The 22,576-nt window shown below is 44.9% G+C and overlaps 1 protein-coding gene across 2 annotated transcripts in view; it reads right to left on the bottom strand.

Moving 5' to 3' along the window:
* Positions 1-8,819: 8,819 nt before the first annotated feature.
* Positions 8,820-22,576, bottom strand: part of KLHL25 (kelch like family member 25) — a 37,861-nt gene continuing 24,104 nt past the window's right edge. For both annotated transcript variants that reach the window (XM_032233374.1, XM_032233375.1), the window contains 2 exons: positions 17,020-18,841; positions 8,820-9,274 (listed from right to left, as the gene is read on the bottom strand). In XM_032233374.1, the coding sequence (XP_032089265.1) occupies positions 17,055-18,824 (1,770 nt within the window). In that variant the 5' untranslated portion in view covers positions 18,825-18,841 and the 3' untranslated portion in view covers positions 8,820-9,274; positions 17,020-17,054. The remainder of the gene's footprint in view (positions 9,275-17,019; positions 18,842-22,576) is intronic.

Genomic DNA, 22,576 nt, shown 5'->3' with positions numbered 1-22,576 from the left:
TATTTGCCTACATAGGCTGCCGTTGCATCTCCCTTTAATCTATTCTGCAGGGCAATCATTGATAGCTTATTTAACCATTCCTCATATACCTTGATCATCTCAATTGTTGCCCTCTAACCTGGTTGGGAAAGGCTGGGTTTTACACATCGGGGAAATGAGGTGATTGGGTTTAGTGAAAAATCACAGATAAATGCCCAGCAAAGTGGTTGACGGCCAGGAGTAAATGCTGTTTTCACTTTTGCATGGGGGATGCACATGGGATGATGGGAACCATCACGTCAGATAAAGACTTGATAACTACATTTGTACAGTACGTTTGATATCAGTTGAAGTTATCCTTGGTTAGATTTTTGTGTGTGCGTGGTTTAAGGTGATGGGTGAATCAAATTGGGTTGATTTATGGTGCAGTGTATTGTACTAGTCAGGGACTTGGTTGTTTTTTTTAACTGGGCATTATTAGTGCAGTGGTTGGAATGCAGTACTGCAGGCTAACTCACAGCTCACTGCCAGGAGTTCGATCCTGAACAGCTCAAGGTTGACTCAGCCTTCCATCATCATCCATGTTGGTAAAATGAGGACCCAGATTATTGGGGGCAAGAGACCGTCTATGTAAATGGCTTAGAAGGCTGTAAAGCACTGTGAAGCGGTATATAAGTCTATTGCTATTGCTATGTGAATGTACTAATATTCTTTCTGACGAGACAGTCCCTCAAATGTACATTCATTTGACATGACCCGCAAGACTAGTACCATGACACTGAAATGTTCTTTGCAATAATGACCATTAAGAGAAACAGTTCTGCACAATGCCTTGAAGAATGCAAGAAGCTGTTAATCATAATTGAAAGGAGCCCACCAATGTTAGCTAACGACCACTGAGATACTAGGTAAACCATATTATTTTGTCTAGAACTCAAACTCAAGATTTACATTCATTGGCCAAAACCCCAAACTGCTTTTGCAATGAAACGAAATGTACTGACGATCCCAACTTGACACAGGCAGCTACTGTAACCAGCCGTGGCTGATTTAGAAGTTAAAAACAGATTCTGACTTGGTTAGCACTTAGATGGGAGGGTATTAGGATGTCTGAGCACTTTAGATTGAGAAGTTGAAACAAACACTTTGGAAGCAGGAAAGCAAATAACTTTACTACTGTGGTCAAGAAAACTGCATGGATGTGTTTGTTTGTTTGATCTGGTGGTTCAGCTGGTTGATCTCTTTTGGAGGCCAATATTTATTCTGAGTGTTTTAATTTTTTTCTTGGACAAGTGACCTTGTAGATCCAGAAAATAGATATTCTTCATTTTACATTCTTCAAGAAAGTAAAACCCGGATTCTGGATTAGGTTAACTCAGCTTTTAGCTCGGTCCTGTTTCCATAAATGTGTAGCTGAAGCTTCTTCCTCCATCATACAGTAATATGCAGTTTCAGTAGCATATCCTAGCCAAAGCCCAGTTAAAATGGATCCAGACGGCTCATACCATTTGCATGTGTCTGGAGTGCTGAGGCCACCACATCCTCTTATCATTTTTTTCATTTTTCTATGGGGTTCTTGGTACTCTCTGAGCTTGGTTGCTTTCTTGCAGCCATTTCATTAAAGGTAAAGGCTCCCCTTGCACATATGTGCTAGTTGTTCCTGACTCTAGGGGGTGGTGCTCATCTCTGTTTCAAAGCCGAAGAGCCAGCGCTATCCGAAGACATCTCCATGGTCATGTGGTCAGCATGACTAAATGCCGAAGGTGCACGGAATGCTGTAACCTTCCCACCAAAGGTGGTTCCTATTTTTTCTACTTGCATTTTTTATATGCTTTTGAACTGCTACGTTGGCAGAAGCTGGGACAAGTAACAGGAGCTCACTCTGTTTACACGGCGCTAGGGATTCGAACCGCAGAGCTACTGACCTTGATCGACAAGATCAGCTCAGTCTGAGCCACTAGCCATTCCCTTGCCCAACTTCATTGCCAAAAAGTTTGATAATGAACCCCACTCCCTTCTAGAACTGGTGATGTTATCTAGATTGCTCTTGAAACATCTGCAAGAGAAGAGCCAAACTCAGTACCAAGGACTTTTCCTTCCAACCCTGAGCTAAAAATACTCTCTTCTGTCACTATCATTTTTATCAGGATGGGGACATTTTGAGATTGGCCTATAATTGGAAAGGGGAGGTTTCTTCCTAGCCTGGGTAAGATCTGGTTATTGCCTCTTTCAGCCAGGAGTGGAGCAGAAAACACTTATCATCACTCATGTTTGCTACCTATCTGCATATTGCACAGAGGTTCAAGGTTCATTTTATTTATATGCCGTCCTATTCCCGGCGGGACTCAGGGCGACGCACAAATCCAAGGGAGGGGAAGGGAAACACAAAGAACTACAACAAAAAAGTACAAGGGAATTTAAAACAACCAACAGCCACACGATTTGAGAGGGGAAGGGAACTCATCGACCCCAGGCCTGCCGACACAGCCAGGTTTTAACGGCTTTTCGGAAGGCCTGGAGAGAGGTGAGGGTCCGAATCTCTGCAGGGAGCTCGTTCCAAAGGGCCGGAGCCGCCACAGAGAAGGCCCTCCCCCGGGTAGTAGCCAGATGACATTGCCCAGTAGACGGAACCCGGAGGAGGCCTAATCTGTGTGATCTAATGGGTCTTTGGGAGGTAATTGGCAGCAGGCGGTCTCTCAAGTACCCAGGTCCAATACCATGAAGGGCTTTATAAGTGACGACTAGCACCTTGAAGCGTATCCGGAGACCAATCGGTAACCAGTGCAGCTCGCGGAGGATAGGTGTAACATGGGTGTACCGAGGTGCACCCACTATCGCTCGCGCGGCTGCATTCTGGACGAGCTGAAGTCTCCGAATGCTCTTCAAGGGCTGCCCCATGTAGAGCACATTGCAGTAGTCCAGTCTTGAGGTCACGAGGGCATGAGTAACTGTTGCGAGTGCCTCCCGGTTCAGATAGGGATGCAATTGGTGCACCAGCAGTATTATTCACAAAAAATAAAATTCGCTAAGGGCATTGAAGGAACCCTCCAAAAGATTCAGGAACCTGGATTGGATTATTTTAGGGTTCCTTGGTGCTTTCTGAACTTGGTTGTTTTCTTGCAGATGTGTCATCACCCAAACTAGGTAACTTCATCAACACTAAATATCTATGGAGATTCTCAGTCATCCATCAGGCCTTGGTTGTCTCAAAGGTGCTTTTTCAAGAGGCAACTGGACTTTCTGGTATTTCCTTTGAAGACTCTTTGCTTCTCATCCAAGAAGCTTCTTCAGCTCTGAAGAACTAAAGAAGATCATGGGACATAACCAGCCTTGTTGACGTTACCTAATTTGGATAATATAATGTTTGCAAGAAAACCAACAAGCTCAGCATCAAGAATCCCCTCATTTCAACGCCAAGCTACCAATATTTTCCTTTATTGAATTATTTCCATTGGTTATTCAGCTCTGCCTAAAGCTACATGCTGTCCTTTGGTCTAAAATGGACTAGTTTGTTTGCGAGAGACATAAAGAGGCATCACTCTAAAGGGGACTGGTAAGCCCACGGACATGTCGGAAACATAAACCATGAAAAAAGTGATTTATGAACACTTTGCCAGCTTTCTAGCAAGGAAAGCTGTTTTTTTAACAGCATGTGAAATAGTCACCAGACAGTAGTTGTCTCCCACTGCTTTCCCAAGGCCGTCAATCCGTGGCTTTTCTTCTTTAAACAGAGATTACTGAAAGGGAGAAAATGAGCATGAAAAATACTATTCTGTTCCCTACTTTTTCACATAATTCTTTTACAGCCCGTCTAGTCAGACCTTGGGAACTTTGCAGTTTTAAATCCGAATCGTGTGAATTAATGCATTTCCACACTTATCATTATTATTCTTAGCGGTGCCCGTTCTTTCATTGCTTTCCCCCCATTTTTCTACAGTTAACGAGACTCCAACTTAGATGAGAGGCTTCAAAGAAATCCAAGGACCATAGGTTTACTTTAATTGCTTATTCTAATTTAATTGCCTATAAAGCTGGGAATTCTGGAAGGATGCAACAGTACAAGTAGTCTTTCGACTTACAACAGTTTGTTTAGTGACTGGCTGAAGTTACAATGGCACGGAAAAAAGTGACATGGCCACTTTTCACACTGATGATAGTTATAGCATCCCCATGGACACATAATCAAATTTCAGAGGCTTGGCAATTGACTCATATTGGTGGCAGTGTCCCGGGGTTACGTGATCATATTTTCTGACAAGTCAACGGGGAAGCCAGATAGCAATAGCACTTAGACTTATATACCGCTTCATAGTGCTTTACAGCCCTCTCTAAGCGGTTTACAGAGATAGCATCTTGCCCCCAACAATATGGGTCCTCATTTTACCCACCTCGGAAGGATGGAAGGCTGAGTCAACTATGAGCCTGGTGAGATTCGAACTGCCAAACTGCAGCCAGTGATCAGCAGTGATCAGCCTGCAGTACTGCACTCTAACCACTGCACCACCACGGCTCACTTAACAACCATATTACTAACGTAACATCTGCAGTCATTCACTAACTGTGGCAAGAAAGGAGCTGGTTCAGGCCTTAGTCTAGTGCAGAGGTGTCAAACTCACATCGTCCTGGTGGCATCACGTGACATATCAGGACTTTCTTCCTTTTCGCTAAACTGAGCATGTCCGTGGGCAGCACATGACACATCTGGCCTGTGGGCTGGGAGTGTGATAGCCCTGATCTAGTGGTTTAAGGCACCAAGCTTTATCAGGAAACTAAGAATTCTAGTCTTGCCTTAAGCAAGAATGCTGGCTAAATGACTTTGCACCAGTCTCACACTCTCTGCCCAACCCACCTTACTGGGTTATTGTTGTGAAGTGAATAGAAGGGGGACACGGTGGCTCAGTGGCTAAGATGCTGAGCTTGCCGATCAGGTCAGCAGTTCAGCGGTTTGAATCCCTAGCGCCGCATAATGGAGTAAGCTCCCGTTACTTGTCCCAGCTTCCGCCAACCTAAAAGCTCGAAAGCAATGTAAAACATGCAAGTAGAAAAACAGGAACCACCTTTGGTGGGAAGGAAACAGCATTCTGTGCGCCTTCAGCATTGACTCATGCCGGCCACATGACCACGGAGACGTCTTTGGACAGCGCAGGCTCTTCAGCTTTGAAACGGAGATGAGCACCGCCCCCTAGAGTCGGGAATGATTAGCACATATGTGCAAGGGGAACCTTTACCTTTTTAAATAGGAGGAGGAAGAAGTATTAGATATGTTCAGTACTCCAGAGGTGTAACTTGAACATCGCTGAATCTGGGGATAGAGGTTACATCCAACATGAGGACAGAAGAGCGGGTTGAAAAATTATATCTCTATATTTTAAATTTTTCAATGAAATAAGAAAGGGTCTCCAATTTTGCAGAAGAGGAAACCTCTGGTTAAACCAATAGGGCTGTAGCAATGTAGTCCAGGCCTTCCTTCATTCCAGGAGTGGGCAACCAGGCGGATGCAAACCAGGGGTGGGTTTCTCGCCCCGTTCCAACCGGTTCGGTTGGAACGGGGCCGGCGGCGTCCTTGTGCATGCGCGCAGTGCACGCATGCGTACTAGCATCTGTGCGATGCTCCAGCTGCTCCTGGAGGATCGCGCAGGCGCTGTATGCATCCTGTGCATGGGTGGAAGCGCAGAACTCATCAAAACCGGGTAAGAAACGCGGGCGGGCGGGTGGACCCTTCGGCGTTCCCGGAAGTTACTTACTTCCGGGTTCGCCGACCAACTGGTTCGCAGGGACCGCCGCAAACCGCCTGAAACCCACCCCTGATGCAAACCGACAAAAGAATGTGAAAACCACAAGGGATCAATTGGTTTTTTTTGCAGTTGCTTGATCAATTCAAAAAGCCCCACCCCCACCCCCACCTCTCTAGATCCTCTGAAGAACTTAATCTTGCTGAGATTGTGGTAGAAAACCATGCTACCATTTTTTTACAGGGAGGAAAAACTAACCTTTTCTGGAACTTCCGACGTCCCGTGGAAGAAGAATAGGAAGCCTTGTCTGAAAAGGCAGCCCTGGGTCATGAGAAAAAAGAAACATCTGATCTTGAGGAGGCAGCCCCGTTGAATGCACTTTGTTTCCAGCTTGAAAAATCCATTCCAGATCAGAATATTTTTTAAAGGATTAATCAAAATCTCCTTGAATCTCCCCCTTATTATTTAGCTATCACAGAGGCTCTTTTATGCCACCCACCTCTTGTTGAATCTCTTAGCAACTAATGGGAGCTATTGTATCTCTGCCAAAAGCTTCTGAATTGCCTTTCTCGCCAAATAAACATGAGAGGAGAAGAGGGAAAAAATATCCCTTTTCTCCCTGGCCTGTGTATCAACCAGGCTATCCATAAATAATGGAGCCACTTTCCCTTGGAATCTTCTCAACACTCAACCATTCCCCCCACCCCCCATTTTTTTCCAAAGCAGGAATAGCTTTAAAAAATCCTAAACACTCTTGAAATTCTAGGATGCAAAATTGTTGTTTGCTTGTCAAACATTTTGTGGCCAGAAATATCCAACCGAGAGGTATGCCAAGTTGAGAACAAGGCTTTAAGATTGAAGGCAAATATGTGTGTCCCAGCATCTAATCTGGATTGGTCATCAGAAGCAAAGGTTTTGGTCTTCTGAGCTTTCAGACTAATGCTGGAGCTTATCCTCAGGAAACCTCTCTCTAGAAGAGTGGGTTCTTTCGAAGAGAATAAGAATTGGGACCTTGGATGTCTTTTAGTCCAACCCCCTGCTTAGGCAGAAAACCCTACACCACTTCAGACAAATGGTTGTCCAATCTTTTCTTTAAAACTTCCATTGTTGGAGCATTTACAACTTCTGGAGGCAAGTTGTCCCACTGGTTAATTGTTCTAACTGTCAGGAAATTTCTCCTTGGGCTATTCTGTGTGGACAAATCATACATTGCAAAGAATTCTAGGAGGCGGGAGATAATGCCAATGTAATTTATCGGATCCCCAGGATAGGTTGCTCTTGCGATTATATAAGGCAGACAGGGAGGAAGCTAACCACTAGATTGCAAAAACACAGGTGAGTTGTCAGTTGAGGGGACCTGAACTCATTGGTAGTTGCAATGAACAAGGACACACATTGATTTTTGCAGCTATTCAGATTGTTGGATGAACAGGTACAAAAATAGCCAGATAACTGATAGAAGCCTGGGAAAATGGCTCCTTGTCAATGAACAGGAGTGCAGATTTACCACCAGTTTATCAAGTACTTAGGAGGTGAGGGCAGCCATCAACTTAATGGCCAGCCATTAGCACCCTAATCAATAACAAAAAAGCCACACACAATCAGGCACCACACGCAGAATAACTGAAATCACACACTCTGCTCGAGAGAAGTTCCCCGAGGATGAGTTCCAGCATGAGTCTGAAAGCTCGGAAGACTAAAATACCGATTCCAGTGACCGACCCAGAGTGGATCCTGGTTTAAGATTCCCCAATAATTTTCCTTATAAATGATTTACAGCTCTCCTGCTTAGCCCAGTCTAGCAATTGTGTTGCATTGCTTCTATGATGGAAGATCAAAGTGGTATCTGAAAACAACGAAGGGAGAGGGGAACATTTAAAAAGTCTCTTTTTCTTAGCAAATGGCAAAGAAAACCACCTTGGTTGACCAATTGGCAGCAGTTGCACCAGTGTACCATGCTCACTACTTCTGATTCCTACGACTATATGAAAGTAATGTGAATGGTTGCTTGTGTCTTCACGAAAGTTTTAAATTTGAATCCTTGGCAGGCAAAGCCATCATTTCCTTGGAGTGGGGAGAGGAGGAGAAAGGTATTTATTTATATTGTGCCTTTCATACAAATGCTTTTATACAAGTGCTTTATACAGGAGCCGTGGTGGCACAGTGGTTAAAATGCAGTATTGCAGGCTAATTCAGCTCACTGCCAGGAGTTTGATCCTGACCGTCTCAACGTTGAATCAGCCTTCGACCCTTCTGGGTCCGTAAAATGAGGATCTAGATTGTTGGGGGCAAGAGGCTGACTCTGTAAACTGCTTGGAGGGGACTGTAAACACTGTGAAGTGTATATAAGTCTAAGTGCTATTGCTATTGCTTGCAATGGGTAGTATTCCTTCCTCCCATTTCCCCCACCATGCCCCTGTGGAATAGCTTGAACTAAAAGAGTGACCAGCTCCAAGTCACCTATTGGACATCCATGACTGAGAGCAGTCTAGAATCAGAGTCTCCACATTCCTAGTCCATTACCTTCACCACTGTACTACTACACAGAGTGTTGGGCTCAGAGAGAAGAACTGGCTCAAATTTTTCCAAAGGAATTCCATGGTCTTGTGTGGATTTGAACCCGGGCTTCCCTGAAGCCAGTGCAGAACTTCAACATTACACATTGGATCTCACATCTCACATAATGAACCCAGCAACATTGGGTTACACACTGAATTAAGACAGGACCCTGGATCGTATAACTAATTAAGTCATACTGTGATAAGCCTACCGATGGTCTACTGAATTAACTACATTTGACTGGATTTGCATAGCACTCTACCCTGTGATGTGGTTTCTTTGGTTTTGCTTGCTTAGTTGTGTCAACCTAGTCTTAGAAAGACAGTGGTGGGAATATGGCCTTTTGAAAATTATGCTTCCTGACTTCAGCAGATGTCCCACTTTCGTCACATTTAAGCATCCATCTCCAAATGAGGAGAGCAATTCTGTGTCTTAATGAAAGTCAGAAGTAGCAACTGCTTTGCTGGGTCAAGTTCTCCATAAAGAACCAACGTATCCATAGATATTACACTTTCATCTGCTGCGCTCCAAAAAGAAAACTCCCACTCATGCAAGACAAATAGTTTTTATTAACATGTACTAGAACTCCTGGTCACATCAAAGTACAAATCATCATCATCAACAACAACATCTGGTGCAATTCAAGCCCTTGCTGATATGGTTGTGCTTCATTCCACCTGGAGTTTCTGAAGTCCTTGAATGGAAATCATCAAGGCTTTTTTTAAGGCTACTTCTCCACACTACCTGGGACCAAAGTGATACCTGCAAGAAACAGACAAGACTGTCCTTATAGGAGGACTTCTTTGCTGCTTTGTTCCCTTTTCCTTGGAGAAAGTCAACAGGAGCGCTCAGCCTTTCCATCCATCCAATCCTTGGGAACCGACTGAGATCCCAAGATGGCATACCAATACACCGGATTGTGTGGGAGCAATCAAAAAGCAAACATGGTGTCTCCAGTGACTGGTGTAGCTTCCATTGTCATATTGATGCAGTAAATGCTTCATCTGGGAAGAGAGAAACAGTCTATTAACAGTCAGATATGTGATTGGTTGGAGAGGTAAGCATTCAGATATAACCGATTGATAAAGGTAGGAAAAGTTTTCACCTAGGAAGATGACCATCCTATGAGTGGATGGAAGTCCTAAATAGGATGGAGATTCAATGCATGGATGAATGTTCTAAGGAAAGTGCTCTGACCCCCACCTTGTCCGTTCAGAAACTAAAGCCAAACAGAACGTTCAAAGGGATGTTTTTATCAGTCCCGGCTCTTGCTGGCTGCAAGCCCAAAATAAACACAGATAAATGCTCTGGCAAAAGTCCTAACTCATACACTGCTACAAAACAGGATTATATAAATCAAGTCACTTATCCAAGTGCTTTTTCTTGATGGTTACACACAAATGGAGAACTTGACTAGAACAGAAATGGAACATTGACTTCTGCCACTAGGGCGTGGCACCATCAGTCTTTTATCCGCAGGAGGAGATCCTAACGAGCCACAGCTGCTCATTATTATCTCCTGTGAGTCCTCAATTGCTCCTTACGTCGGTCAGCCCTTCTCCTGCGTGCATCCTGAAACAACTCACAGGTTTCTGTGTCAGCCTCTCCCACTGATCCAAGGCTCAGTCATTACCTGGGGACCAACTAGTCTCTCTGAGCCCTGCTCGGAGTCAGAACCCTGTCCAGGGCCCTCCGCCTCCTCCAGGCCTGACTCATAGGGCCCCTCGCTGTCAGAATCTGATAGCAGCTCCAAAGGTTCCTGCTGAGCCACAACAGAAAGGTACATAAAATCAACTGTCCTCTCTAAAGACATTCCCCCCAGTATTTTTATCTTTCTGGTCTGTCACCACATTAAGAGGTTATGTCAACTCGCAAAGCAATCATGGTTTGCTCTCCAGTTGCCATGGGCAGGAAGAGGGGAGAACTAATGGAGCAGTTCAGCAGCCACATTCAGAAGCCCATTCCATGCATACCTTACTCAAGGTTGGATCTCAGATTACCAGGCATGTTTTTTACAGCCTGTGAAAATGCCTTGTTGGACAATATGATTAATGACCGTGACCCGACAAAAGCACGAACGTCATAAGCGCGCCGACAAAACCCTGGTGCTAAAACCGCGATGTCAAAAGCGCGCCGACAACAGCGCGCCGACAGAAGCGCGATTTAAGTTAAGGTTAGGTTTAGGGTTACGTTACAGCGCGCTTCTGTCGGCGCGCTTTAGGGCTAATTCATCGCTCATTCGTCGCACGGTTTTGTCACCGCGCTTTAGTCACCGCGGTTTAGTCAGGCGCGCTTTTGTTGTTCATGCATTTGTGGTGGAACCATTAATGACACACTCTGGGAGGAGGGGGGAAAACAGGGTCACAGTTGAACCGTAAATCACGTGTGGCAGAGCTGACTTCACTCTGGAAGAGTGCTGACATGTGGCTCTTAATCAATAACTGGATTTCTCTTGAAATTTGGCTGGATCCTCATGAGTTAATTAGGGCATCCATTGGAACCCTGACAGATTACATATCTACTAAGGTTTCCTTCTTCGCTGTCAAGCGTCCACACAGGAGAAAGAAAGCATTCTTGAGAATCTCCCTTCCACTTATGGAGATCATTTAGGATGTCCCTGTCCTCCATTTATAGAAAATGGGAGGACTTTGGTTGCAGTAGGCAACCCATCTTCTGTAATTCAGGCTTTGAATCAGTCAAAGTAGCAGAAGACAGAAGATTCCTCCATGGTAATCTGAAGGCAGAATGGGAAGCATGCCCAAAGTGGGAGAAACTAGAATAATATCATCAATATTCTTGGGGATGGGTAAGTCACTCTGCTGCCCTCACCCTGGGATCAATTTACTTGATTTTAGCAACTGGACTTTCTGTTTTTCCTTTGAAGACGTTTCGCTTCTCATCCAAGAAGCTTCTTCAGCTCTAACTGGATGGTGGGGAATGGAGAGATTTATGTCCAGTTGCCTCTTGCAAAAAAGAAAAAAGCACTTTGAGGACTACCATGTCCTGGATGACTGAGAATCTTCATAGACGCTTAGTAGCCTTTGTTATATGTGGCTGACTGAGGATCCTCCGTTCAGAAACTAAAGGTTCCAGCCCAGGCTTCGCTTGCCAAAACACGTTTCTAAACGACAGCCTCTCCCAGTTAGCTTGGCCTGATAATCAGGCTTTGGAGACAAATATCAACTTAGCAGGAACAGCTCATCTGCTGTAGCCACCCTGATCCCCGCCCACATTAAATTATATAGGTGTCAATATTTCCATAGAGCAGAGTTTGTTCACAGGTGGCAACCTGGACAATTGGCAATGAAAGGACACTGTGTCACATGACCATTTCAGCCATTCTAATATGAGAAAGGGGGGAAAGCTAGCAGGAGATAGTTCTGGATTCCTGTTATTGGGGTTCTCTGTTGTCCCTGGGGGGAAAAAAAACCCTATACAGATTAAATGGAGAGGAGGCAGAAAAGAAAAAAGAGAGGAGAGGATGAAAGATCTGGATTGAGCTCACATGATTCATTAAGTCCTAACATGGTTTGATTAATTTTGGCTTAGCGCATTGCTAAATGTGGATTGGTTATGGTTTCCCCAGTTGCAATGTATGGCTGTGAAAGTTTGGCTGAGCACCAAAAAATTGAGGCTTTTGAATTCCGGTGCTGGAGAAGACTCCTGCAAGTCCCTCAGACTGCAAGGGGATCCAACCGGTCAGTCCTAGAGGAGATCAACCCTGACTGCTCTTTAGAAGGCCAGATCCTGAAGAGGAAACTCAAATACTTTGGCCACCTAATGAGAAGGAAGGACTGACTGGAGAAGAGCCTCAGGCTGGGAAAGATTGAGGGCAAAAGAAGGGGACGACAGAGAATGAGGTGGCTGGATGGAGTCACCGAAGCAGTCGGTGTGAGCATAAATGGACTCCAGAGGATGGTAGAGGACAGGAAGGCCTGGAGGAATGTTGTCCATGGGGTCGTGATGGGTTGGAGACAGCTTCGCAACTAACAACAAGAAAATGAGGCTTGCTCTCAATGCAGCAATAAATATATACAGTTAAGCAGCTTGTGCTTAATATGAGGTATGAAGACAGTCTAGAGAGAAGGTAAGAGAGAAGGGATGCCCAACAGCTCGATGTCAAAGTTTAGCAGCAAATTCCAGGATTTTCAAGAACACACAACCTGTTACCTCTGTTGGGGAATAGGAAAGTGGCTTGTTTATCTATCCATCCGGCAACCGACAATATTCATCCACTCCATAATATTAGCAAATGGAAGTAGTGGGCAAAAAGGGTGGGGCAGAAACTAGGACACAATATGGGCCACAGGTTGTAGAGCACGTATCCAGATCTGCAATTACTGCAACTGAATCTATGCAACAGTCTATGTGACTCCGTGTGGCATCAGGAAGGGCATCCAGCCTGTAAACGCTCAGCTCCATCCAGTTGCCTCAATTCTACCCCAAATTAAGGAATTACAGCGTCATAAAAAGGGAGTTTTAATCTAGGCAACAAGCTGTTGGGTTTTGTGGCTAGTTAAAGGCATATTTGATTCAGAAGAGCATTTTATGAGATGGAAACGCCCTCAACTCCTGTAGCGTTCATTTGAATCAAAGCCTCAGGACTGGCAGTTATGCAAAGTGCAGGAGTAGCTGGCTTCACAAATTGAGCTCACAAGGGAACACGTGCAGCTCACAAACATCAGACTGTCATCTTTGGCCTGTGTTCAAAACCTCCCTTTTGAAATGATCTTTCCCAACAGAATAACCAGAGGAAAAATGAATGCTTAAATACTAAGGTGCAATCAAACTATCGGCTTCTCAGAGTTTTAAAGAACTTGAGAATGTTGCTGGCAATGACTTAATGCAGAGGAGGAAAAATATATATATCTAACTTGCTGCTACAGAAATGGTATAAAGGAATTTAATATTCAGCAACCATAGAGGAATTTAGCTCTGACTTTGAGAAGGAGAAAACGTAAGAAAGAGATTCGGAAAAGCTCCACCTCGCCCTTGCTGTCCTTCAAAAAGGGCAGGGACATTTAAAAAAGATTCTGCTCATATAACCTGCAATAATGAAGGACAGGTAATTCTTGCTTAGTGACCACAGCCTGAACCCAAGACGCAGTCGCCAAGTGGAAAACCAGGGGATAAATGCATGCCAGTTTCCAAGTGCCTTAATTTTGATCACATGGCCAGGGAATGCAATCCTATATTGCATTAACAGAGGGATACAATCAAGATCAAGTGAGATACTAATATCACTCTATAAAGCTGTAGAAAAAGTGCAGAGAAGAGCAACCAAGATGATTAGGGGACTAGAGACTAAAACATATGATGAACGGTTGCAGGAACTGGGCACGGCTAGTCTAATGGAGAGAAGGACCAAGGGAGACATGATTGCAGTCTTCCAATATTTGAGGGGCTGCCACAGAGAGGAGGGGGTCCAGCTATTTTCCAAAGCATCTGAAGGCCAGACAAAGGAATAATGGATGGAAACTGGCTAAAGAGAGGTTCAACCTAGAAATAATGATAAATTTTCTGACGGTGGGAACAATCAACCCATGGAACAGAAGTTGCCTTCGGAGGTTGTGGGAGCTTCATCACTGGAGGCTTTTAGGAATAGATGAGACTGCCATTTGTCAGAAATGGTGTAGAGTCTCCTGCTTGAGCGGGGGGTTGGACTAGATGACCTACAAGGTCCCTTCCAACTCTGTTAATCTGTTAAAAAGCTGTGTGAGAACTGGTTGTGGATCACTTTTTGGAGTGCCATTCTAACTTTTGAATGTTTACTAAATGAGCAGTTGGTTATTCCACAATCTGGTTTGCAGGCTTGTGTCTTAACATGTTATGGGAGCCTAATTATGGTTTCTTGCATTATAACACCTGTTTGCACACCCTCTGCACACCTGGGGACGGACAACTGTGTCTCAGGCAACAGATCATTGTTGAGCAGCTACAACTTGGCATGAAACGCAAGTCAAGAAATAGTTAAGAAAACCTAGCTAACATGCAACTTGATATTAAGAACTGCCAACCCTTTCCTAATTTTTTTCTGAATTTCTTGATTCTTTCCCAGCGATTCAGCAGAAAGTCCGAGGGGGATGGTGAAAACATTTAAATCTTGCAGTATAGCAAGGTAGTGGACGCCAAACAAAAGAAGCTTCGAAATCAAGACGTTCACTATTCAGAAGACTTTCTTAATCTGAGCCAAGACGAAAGAGATCTCTGGAAATCACAAATAAAAGTTACGAGAGGCTGGAGCATCTCAGAACAATACGTGCATTGTCTACACTAAAGGGATTTCCCAGGGGAAAATGCTAGCTGTTGGGAGTGGGGGGTGGGGGAGGAATGGCTCGATCTTTATTTCAGTTCTAAAAAATCCATCGGCACCGTCGCAAAATCTACTCCAAAGCATTGGCTACGGATGCATTTGGCTTGCAGTTTTGGCACTCAGATGGCACCTGCGTGTCAGACATATAAATTTTATTTCCACCGCTGCATGCAAATCTTTAAAAGGGCTGTGTAAACTGAGCTTGGAAATAGGCTTTTCCCACACATTGCAAAAGTAATTAACGGTTGAACGACAAGCTCCCAGGCGCCGGGGCTGATGGAGCAGGATTTGGGAGCTGGGGAAAACTGTCACGGCCGAGCTGAGCTAGAATTTGGAAAAGCAGGTTATTAGCAGCCAGGAATATCTGACTAAGTCCAGTTGAGAACACAGGGCAGTGTCGCTGCGAAGCTGGATGCCTTTGTTTTGTGTTTGTGCTCAGAAAGGGCTCCATCCTTTGCAGAGACACACACACAAAAAAGAGAGCTATCTTGACATATACACTTAAGCCCGTGATGGTGAACCTATGACACATGTGCCACAGGTGGCATGTAAAGCCCTCTCTGTGGACACACGGGCTGTTGGCCATCTCAGATCCATCGTACAGGTACGCGCGTCTCCCACCAGCCAGCTGATTTTGGGGCTTCTGCCGCACATGCGCATGTGCGGGGGTGGGATGCCCCCATGTGGCCCATATTTGCTCCCAGAAGGATGCAGGGAGGCCTACTAGGCCCAAAATGGGGCGCATGGGAAGTGTGGCACACTGTCCCCCCCCCCCCTCGCAGCCCATTTTTGCTCCCAGGTGATTGCAGAGAAGTCTACTAGGCCCAAACTGGTGTGTGGGGCACATGGAGGGGGTGGTGGGTCACGTGCACATTACAGATGCTTTTGGCACGTGACGACAAAAAGGCTAGCCATCACTGCACTAAGCAAAGACAAAATCAAATCTACTGCAGGGTAGATTAATACTGTAATTTGTAAATCTAGCCACACAATTACTGGAGCGACTGCTCTCTCTCTCTAGCAATAAAGGGATTTGTCTAGGAGCTGGGCTCCACTACAGTATGATCAATTTTTAAGGTGCTCTTGGGACTAAGCTAGAGACAAAGTTTTTTTTTTCATAGCACCATGACCTTTTTGTACCTTCAGCTGAAGCTACACATGGGTGTAATGTGCTTGTAGGTGGGGAACTGATCATGGGAGGCTGGGCTCAGAGCCATGGGAATGGTCAGAGAAGAGGCAGCATAGCCCTCAGATGGATAATGAGTGGGGCAAAAAGCCCAAAAGAGACCCTCTCTAATTATTCATGTGTACAGGGGACAGGAGGAGGAATGGCATGGTGTCCTAGAGGTGGAGCACTCATCACACAATAAGGAGGCTGTGAGTTCGATCCTAGATACGGGCAGAAATGTTTCTCTCTTTGTGCAATGAGTGATTATTTGCTGTGAATCCTGCATAGGCATCAGGAAGGGCATCTGGGCAGTAAACTCTCTGCTCGCCCCAAATCCACCCCGAGGCAAGGGATTACAGGGTCATTAAAAATTTTAAAAAGAAGATGGGGAGAATTGTACTTTGAGACACTCAAGGCTGTATTCAAACTCCCTTCCGATAAAGCAGAATTGGCTCAACGGTCGTGTCTTCTGCCTGGTCCACCTGGTAAGGATGAGAACAGGTTTGTTGTCTTTATCAGTATTAGAATATACATTAAAGAACTCTTAAGCAGAAAAGAAGGCAGTAAGTGGAGGCTGTGGTGATGTCCATGGAAAGACACATCACCTAAGAGCTGTGGTGGTGCAGTGGTTAGAATGCACTATTGCAGGCTAACTCTGCCCACTGCCAGCAGTTCAATCCTGACCAGCTCAAGGTTGACTCACCCTTCCATTCTTTTGCGGTAAAATGAGGACCCAGATTGTTGGCGGTAATATGCTGACTCTGTAAACCGCTTAGAGGGTTATAAAGCACTATGAAGCAGTATATAAATCTAAGTGTTATTGCTATTTATTAAGGTCAGGCCTTATCGATCTCTTCTGGATCTAATGATCTTTTCGTTGGTCCAGACATTTAACTTCCAGTGTATTTTTATTGTTGCCCAGATTATTTTAAGTGCCATATTTTTTATTTGTTGCTATAAGTTTTTCTCTTGAAATATTATTAACCTTCACCCTGAAAATCTAGAGTCTGTTAAATCTAGAGTCTGTTAAATCTAGAGTCTGTTAAATCTAGAGTCCGTTAAATTTAAAAAAAAATCTAAATGAAGTTCAAAACGTAAATATCCAAATTGATTTTTCCCCAAAAATATTCTTTTCTCAAATCTTCTACACTTGTGCACTGGAGACATTTCCACCTTAAAAGGGCCTTCCTGCAAAAAAAAAAAAAAAAGAAAAGAAAAGAGAAACAGACAGGTGAGTCTTAAGTGGAACTTTCCTGAAGAAACCTTACCTCTTGTGCTCCATTATAACCAGTGCTCCTATGTGTCAGGCCGGTAAGTGTTTCCATGTGCTAACAAAAGCCGTGGGGATGAGGGAATAAGGCACCGTGGTGATACAGTTCCAGGTATCTAAAGTGGGGTCGTAACAGTCCAACGTTTTGCATCTCTGTGTCCCAAAGTAACCCCCTACCACATAGAGCTTGTTCCCTGACGCCAGCGCATGGCAGGACATCCGCTTAGCGGTCATGTCCCCAATGCGGGTCCACTGATTCGTTTCGCAGTTAAAACGGTAAGCAGAAGCTGCGGTATATTCCGTGTCTCCCCCCATGATAAAAATCTGGCTACCCAAGACGGCAGCTGCCGTGTAACGCCAGGGCTGCGGGCACTCGGCTTTGATAGTCCACCGGTTCTCTCTCGGATCATAGCATTGGACTTTGGACACCATATCCCGGTGAATGCTGGTCCCACCGAAAACGTACAGCTTGAGCTGGGCGCTGACAACGGCAGCGTTGCTGACCCCATTCCTCAGGGGAGCAACCATGGTCCACTCATTGACCACCGGATCGTATTTCTCCCCTTGCTTCAGCGAAACCGAAGGAGAAGCAGGGAAGACGCCTGCCACTGCGGTGTGCCCGCCCACTACATAGAGGCAGTTCTCGAGCTCGGCTGAACCGTGTCCAAACCGGGCGATCAGCATGGGGGCAGCTTTGGACCACTCTTCATTGACCGTGTCATAGACCCAGACATCCCTGGACACCCCGTTTTCTGAGCCTCTCCCTCCGGTGATGTAAACTTTGCAGCCAATGGCACATGCGCTGAATTCTTTCCGCGGGCTGGGCAGGTCTGATTTAAGGATGATCTCTTTGGCTTTGTGGTCAACTTGGTAGATTTTGTCACACATGAAGGTCTGCCCACCTAACATGAGCAGCATGTGGCCGACTTTGCGGGGCTTGGCGCAAGGACTGGTGACCACCCCATTGTTCTGCAGGATTTTCTTCTTGCACCAAAGAGCTTCACCCATGATTTCCTTGTTCTCCTCTTCTGTGGTGATCAGCTCCTCGTAGGCCATGGCTTCTCTGAGGATTTCAGAGGGCAGCAGCGCCAACCGCACGTTCTTTAGGAGCTCCGGGAGGAAGGGCTTCCTTTTGTCCAAGTCGTGTTTCACCCAATGGATGACGGCCTTGAAAACCTTCTCCTCGTCCTCAATGTCTAGCTCATCGCTGGAAATCAAATCTAGTAGCGTATCCTTGGAGAGGTCGTTAAATTCATCCGTCTGGTGGATTGTCTCAAAGTTGCCCAAGCACATCCTCCAAGAGAACTCGTAAAGCCTCTTGCACTGGTGAGCATCTGACAGGACCATCATCCCTAAGCAATTGGAAGGGCAAAGATTCTTCTCAAGGAATTCCGCAGCTGCATCTCGAACGTCATGGAACTGCAACATGTCTCCAGCTTCCAGGAGGGACTCTGCATTCTCCTCGTTGATGATGATCTTGGATGAGTAAGCATAGTCCAGCAGTAGCTCCAGCACTTCTGGATGGAGGCTGTCGTGGAAATTGACTTCATCCCCCAAGCTCTCGCGAAGGCCGTTGCTGAACATGGCTTCAAAATATCTACTGGAAGCAGCTAACACTGCCCGGTGGCACGAAAAGGATTTGTCCCCCGCAGAGAGTGTAACATCTGTGAACCTGCAGTGCTTTCTCATAGTATTGAGTTGAGATAAGACACAGTCTGAATGGGAGGCTTTGTGAAACAGCAAGATATTCATTGAACCGGTGCTGGTCCTGGATTTACGGTTCTCATGGACGCTGACTGACATGACTCCTGGAGCGTGACCTGTGGGAACAAGAAACATCCTTATTTTCAAATAATTGTGGTTGAGAAAACCAAACACAATGGGGTTTAACACTGGGGAGACTCAGAGTGAAATTTAGGGGGACCTTGTGCTTAAGTCATAATTCTCAGCTAAGCATACATACTAGAGGATTGGACTAGACCACCTCCAAGTTCCCTTGAGAGACCACCTGCTGCCAATTACCTCCAATAGACCGATCAGATCCCACAGATTAGGCCTCCTCCGAATTCCATCCGCCGGCCAATGCCGGCTGGCGACTACCCGGAGGAGAGCCTTCTCTGTGGCTGCTCCGACCCTCTGGAACGAGCTCCCCGTGGAGATTCGAACCCTCACCACCCTCCAGGCCTTCTGCAAAGCCCTTAAAACCTGGCTGTTCCGACAGGCCTGGGGCTAAAGAGCTTTTGCCCCCCCCCCCGAATGGTATGGTTGTTGTGTGCTTTTAAATTGTGTATTGTTTTGTTTGTCTTTTTATCCCTTATCTGTATCCCCTTCCCTGACTTGGATTGTGAGCCGCCCTGAGTCCCCTTCGGGGAAAAGGGCGGCATATAAGTGCAATAAATTCCAATTCCAATTCCTTCCAACTCTGTGTTCTGTTCTGTTCTACTCTACTCTACTCTACATTCTATTCTATGTTTTTCTGATATATTGGCAGTTTTATTACATAAATATTAAAGTTAAAAAGTTGTTATACACCATACAGAGTTTGTTAAAACGAAGATGGGATAATAAAGAGTTTTGAGGTATAATCATAATTTCTGTAAACTGCCCAAGTTGCTTAAGATTAAGGTAGCATTATGGTATCAGTTCACTGCATTAACAAAGGGAAAGAATCAATATCACATGAAGTATTATTAGTATCGCTTTACGAGGCCTCAATGAGACCACACTTAAAATACTGCATCCAGTTTTGGCCAGCATAATATAAAAAAAGATGTGGAGACTCTAGAAAGAGTGCAGAGAAGAGCAACAAGGATGATAAGGGGACTGGAGGCTAAAACATAGGAAGAACGGTTGCAGGAACTGGGCATGTCTAGTTTAATGAAAAGAAGGACTAGGGGAGACATGATAGCAGCCTTCCACTATCTCAGGGGCTGCCACAAAGAAGACGAGGTCAACCTATTTTCCAAAGCGCCAGAAGGCAAGACAGGAAAGAATGGATGGCAACTAATCAAGGAGAGAAGCAATCTAGAACTAAGGAGAAATTTCCTGATGGTAAAAACAATTAACAACCAGTGAAAACAATGAGTGGAACCGCTTGCTTTCACAAGTTGTGGCTGCTCAATCACTGGAGGATTGGACAGCCATTTGTCTCAAATTATAAAGGCCAGTGACGGCGAAGCTTTTCGGGATGTACTTTTCCGGTTTCTGGCACATGCATGTGCACCGGCCAGCAAGTCTTCCAGTTACTGCCGTGCATACGAACATGCCAATCAGCTGGCTGGCATGCATGCTTACGCCAGAAAACAGAAGGCCAGTTTCCAGTTTATGGTACTGCTGCACGCCCAAATGCCAGCTGATCATCATATGCGCATGCATGCCAGAAACCTGGAAGAGGAACGCACGATGCCACGCATGCCAGGCGACATGGCTCCATGTGCCATTTTGGGCACGCATGCCATAGGTTTGCCATCACGGATAGAGACTCCCCTACTTGAGCAGAGGGTTGGATTGGAAGACTTCCAAGGTCCCTTCCAATTCTGTTATTCTATGACTAAAATGGACAGCCGTATAAATCTTTTTATCGTCTGAAACAATAAAATGTTGTCCCTAAAATCTAAGGAAATATATCCAGGATCGCCAATCAGTGGGAATAATAAAGACATGAGTGGTTTGAAATACCATCGATCATTTCCAATCTAGCCAGTCAGCAGGAAGAGATGCATAATGTAATAACGGATAAAATGAACTCTTGATCTAATTGTGGCCAAAGACTGGGACGATCTCCCCATTGAATCCGGACCCTTACTACCCTTCCGGCCTTCCGCAAAGCAACTAAGACCTGGCTGTTCCGGCAGGCCTGGCGCTGTTGAATTATCCAGCCCCATCCGGTGTTATGACTGTTGCTGAATTTTTAATTGTTGTTTTTATTTTTGTACCCCCCTTCCCTTCTTATTGTTAGCCGCCCTGAGTCCTCCGGGGAGTAGGGCGGCATACAAGCTAAATAAACTACAACTAAACTAACTAACTAAAAGACAAGAATAAGATTCAAAGTGTGCTTTAATTTAAAAAAAAATATTGCTCCAAGGACTTTCCCAATTCTTCCTCTGTATCTCTTGCTGGTTTGACCACCTTAAAAATATAGATTAGATTATTTGCTGGGGGGCCTTCTCTATTCTCTCCATTTCTCCTGAATGCCAAATCACACGCTTCTGTCAGCTTCCCTAATCCCATCTCCATTTCCCTTCTCGCCCACAAACACAACATTGTCCACATTCCTATATTGATATGATTGTGCCAAGCAACCATTTTGAAACAAAACAAAATTCAAAGTTCTCATTTTTAAACTTCAGGCCAAATTTCCTTGTTGGTTAAAACATCTGGTTTTCCATTCACCATCTTCTTGGCTGGCTTATTTTTATTTTTCTTAATGGTAGTGGGTTTGTGGGCTGTTGGGGTTTTTTTGTTGAAATTTTATATTTAAAAAAATAAATAACGAAAATATGCAAGAGACAGCTTAAACCATAGAAAGCAAAATTTGTGGTGGCTGCCATCTTCTAAAGGTAAAGGTTCCTCTTGCACATATGTACTAGTCATTCCCGACTCTAGGGGGCGGTGCTCATCTCCGTTTCAAAGCCGAAGAGCCAGCACTGTCCGAAGACGTTACCATGGTCATGTGGCCAGCATGACTAAATGCAAAAGGCACACGGAATGCTGTTATCTTCCCACCAGAGGTGGTTCCTATTTTTCTACTTGCATTTTTACATGCTTTCGAACTGCTAGGTTGGCAGAAGCTGGGACAAGTAACGGGAGCTCACTCTGTTACGTGGATTTGAACCACTGAACTGCCGAACGTTCTGATCGACAAGCTCAGCGTCTTAGCCACTGAGCCACTGTGTCGCTTCTTCCATCTTCTAAGGTTAGCTATATTTGGGAGGTTGGAGGTTGAGAGACTGGATGGGAAAAACGTCTAAAAAGCTGCCCATTATTATTCTGTTCCCAAGAGACGGTTCAAATGAAGCATGGCATCAGTTTGAGCACTCCAGGGCTGCAGATTGGGCCTGCGGTTAGAGCATTTCATGGCTGCAGACTGATCTTCTGTGATTAGAGCAGTCCATGGCTGCAGATTGTGTTACTCTGCTTGTTAGTATAATTAATAGCTGATGTTAAAGCCTGCATTTGTATGCATTCAAGGCTTATTCTGTAACTCCTATTACAGTCAGTAAGGTTTATTTTGAAGCCAATGTCTACACTGTAGAGGTGGAACAATGAACCAGGAAGCAAAGCATTCCCTTCTGTTTAAATTTTGCTTCTGGGACGAATTACTTAAGCTATTCTTGCTCAGGCAATTCGGTTATTCTGGAGGATCTAGGTGTATTATATTAATTATCCACTGAGTTGTTTTAAAGCTTTCAACTAAACAAAGCATGTCCAACCCACGACCCATTTGTGGCCGTGGACAGCCAGTAAGGTGGACCCACAAGATCATAATAAAAATATAGAAAAATAAAGGAAGTTATTTGATATACATTAACTATATTATGTATTCTACATAGGGG

This window comes from Thamnophis elegans, chromosome 16 (genome assembly GCF_009769535.1).
Source record: "Thamnophis elegans isolate rThaEle1 chromosome 16, rThaEle1.pri, whole genome shotgun sequence".
NCBI lineage: Eukaryota > Metazoa > Chordata > Lepidosauria > Squamata > Colubridae > Thamnophis > Thamnophis elegans.
The sequence above is the reverse complement of the archived record's forward strand: the minus strand, read 5'-3'. Positions and strand labels throughout refer to the sequence as shown.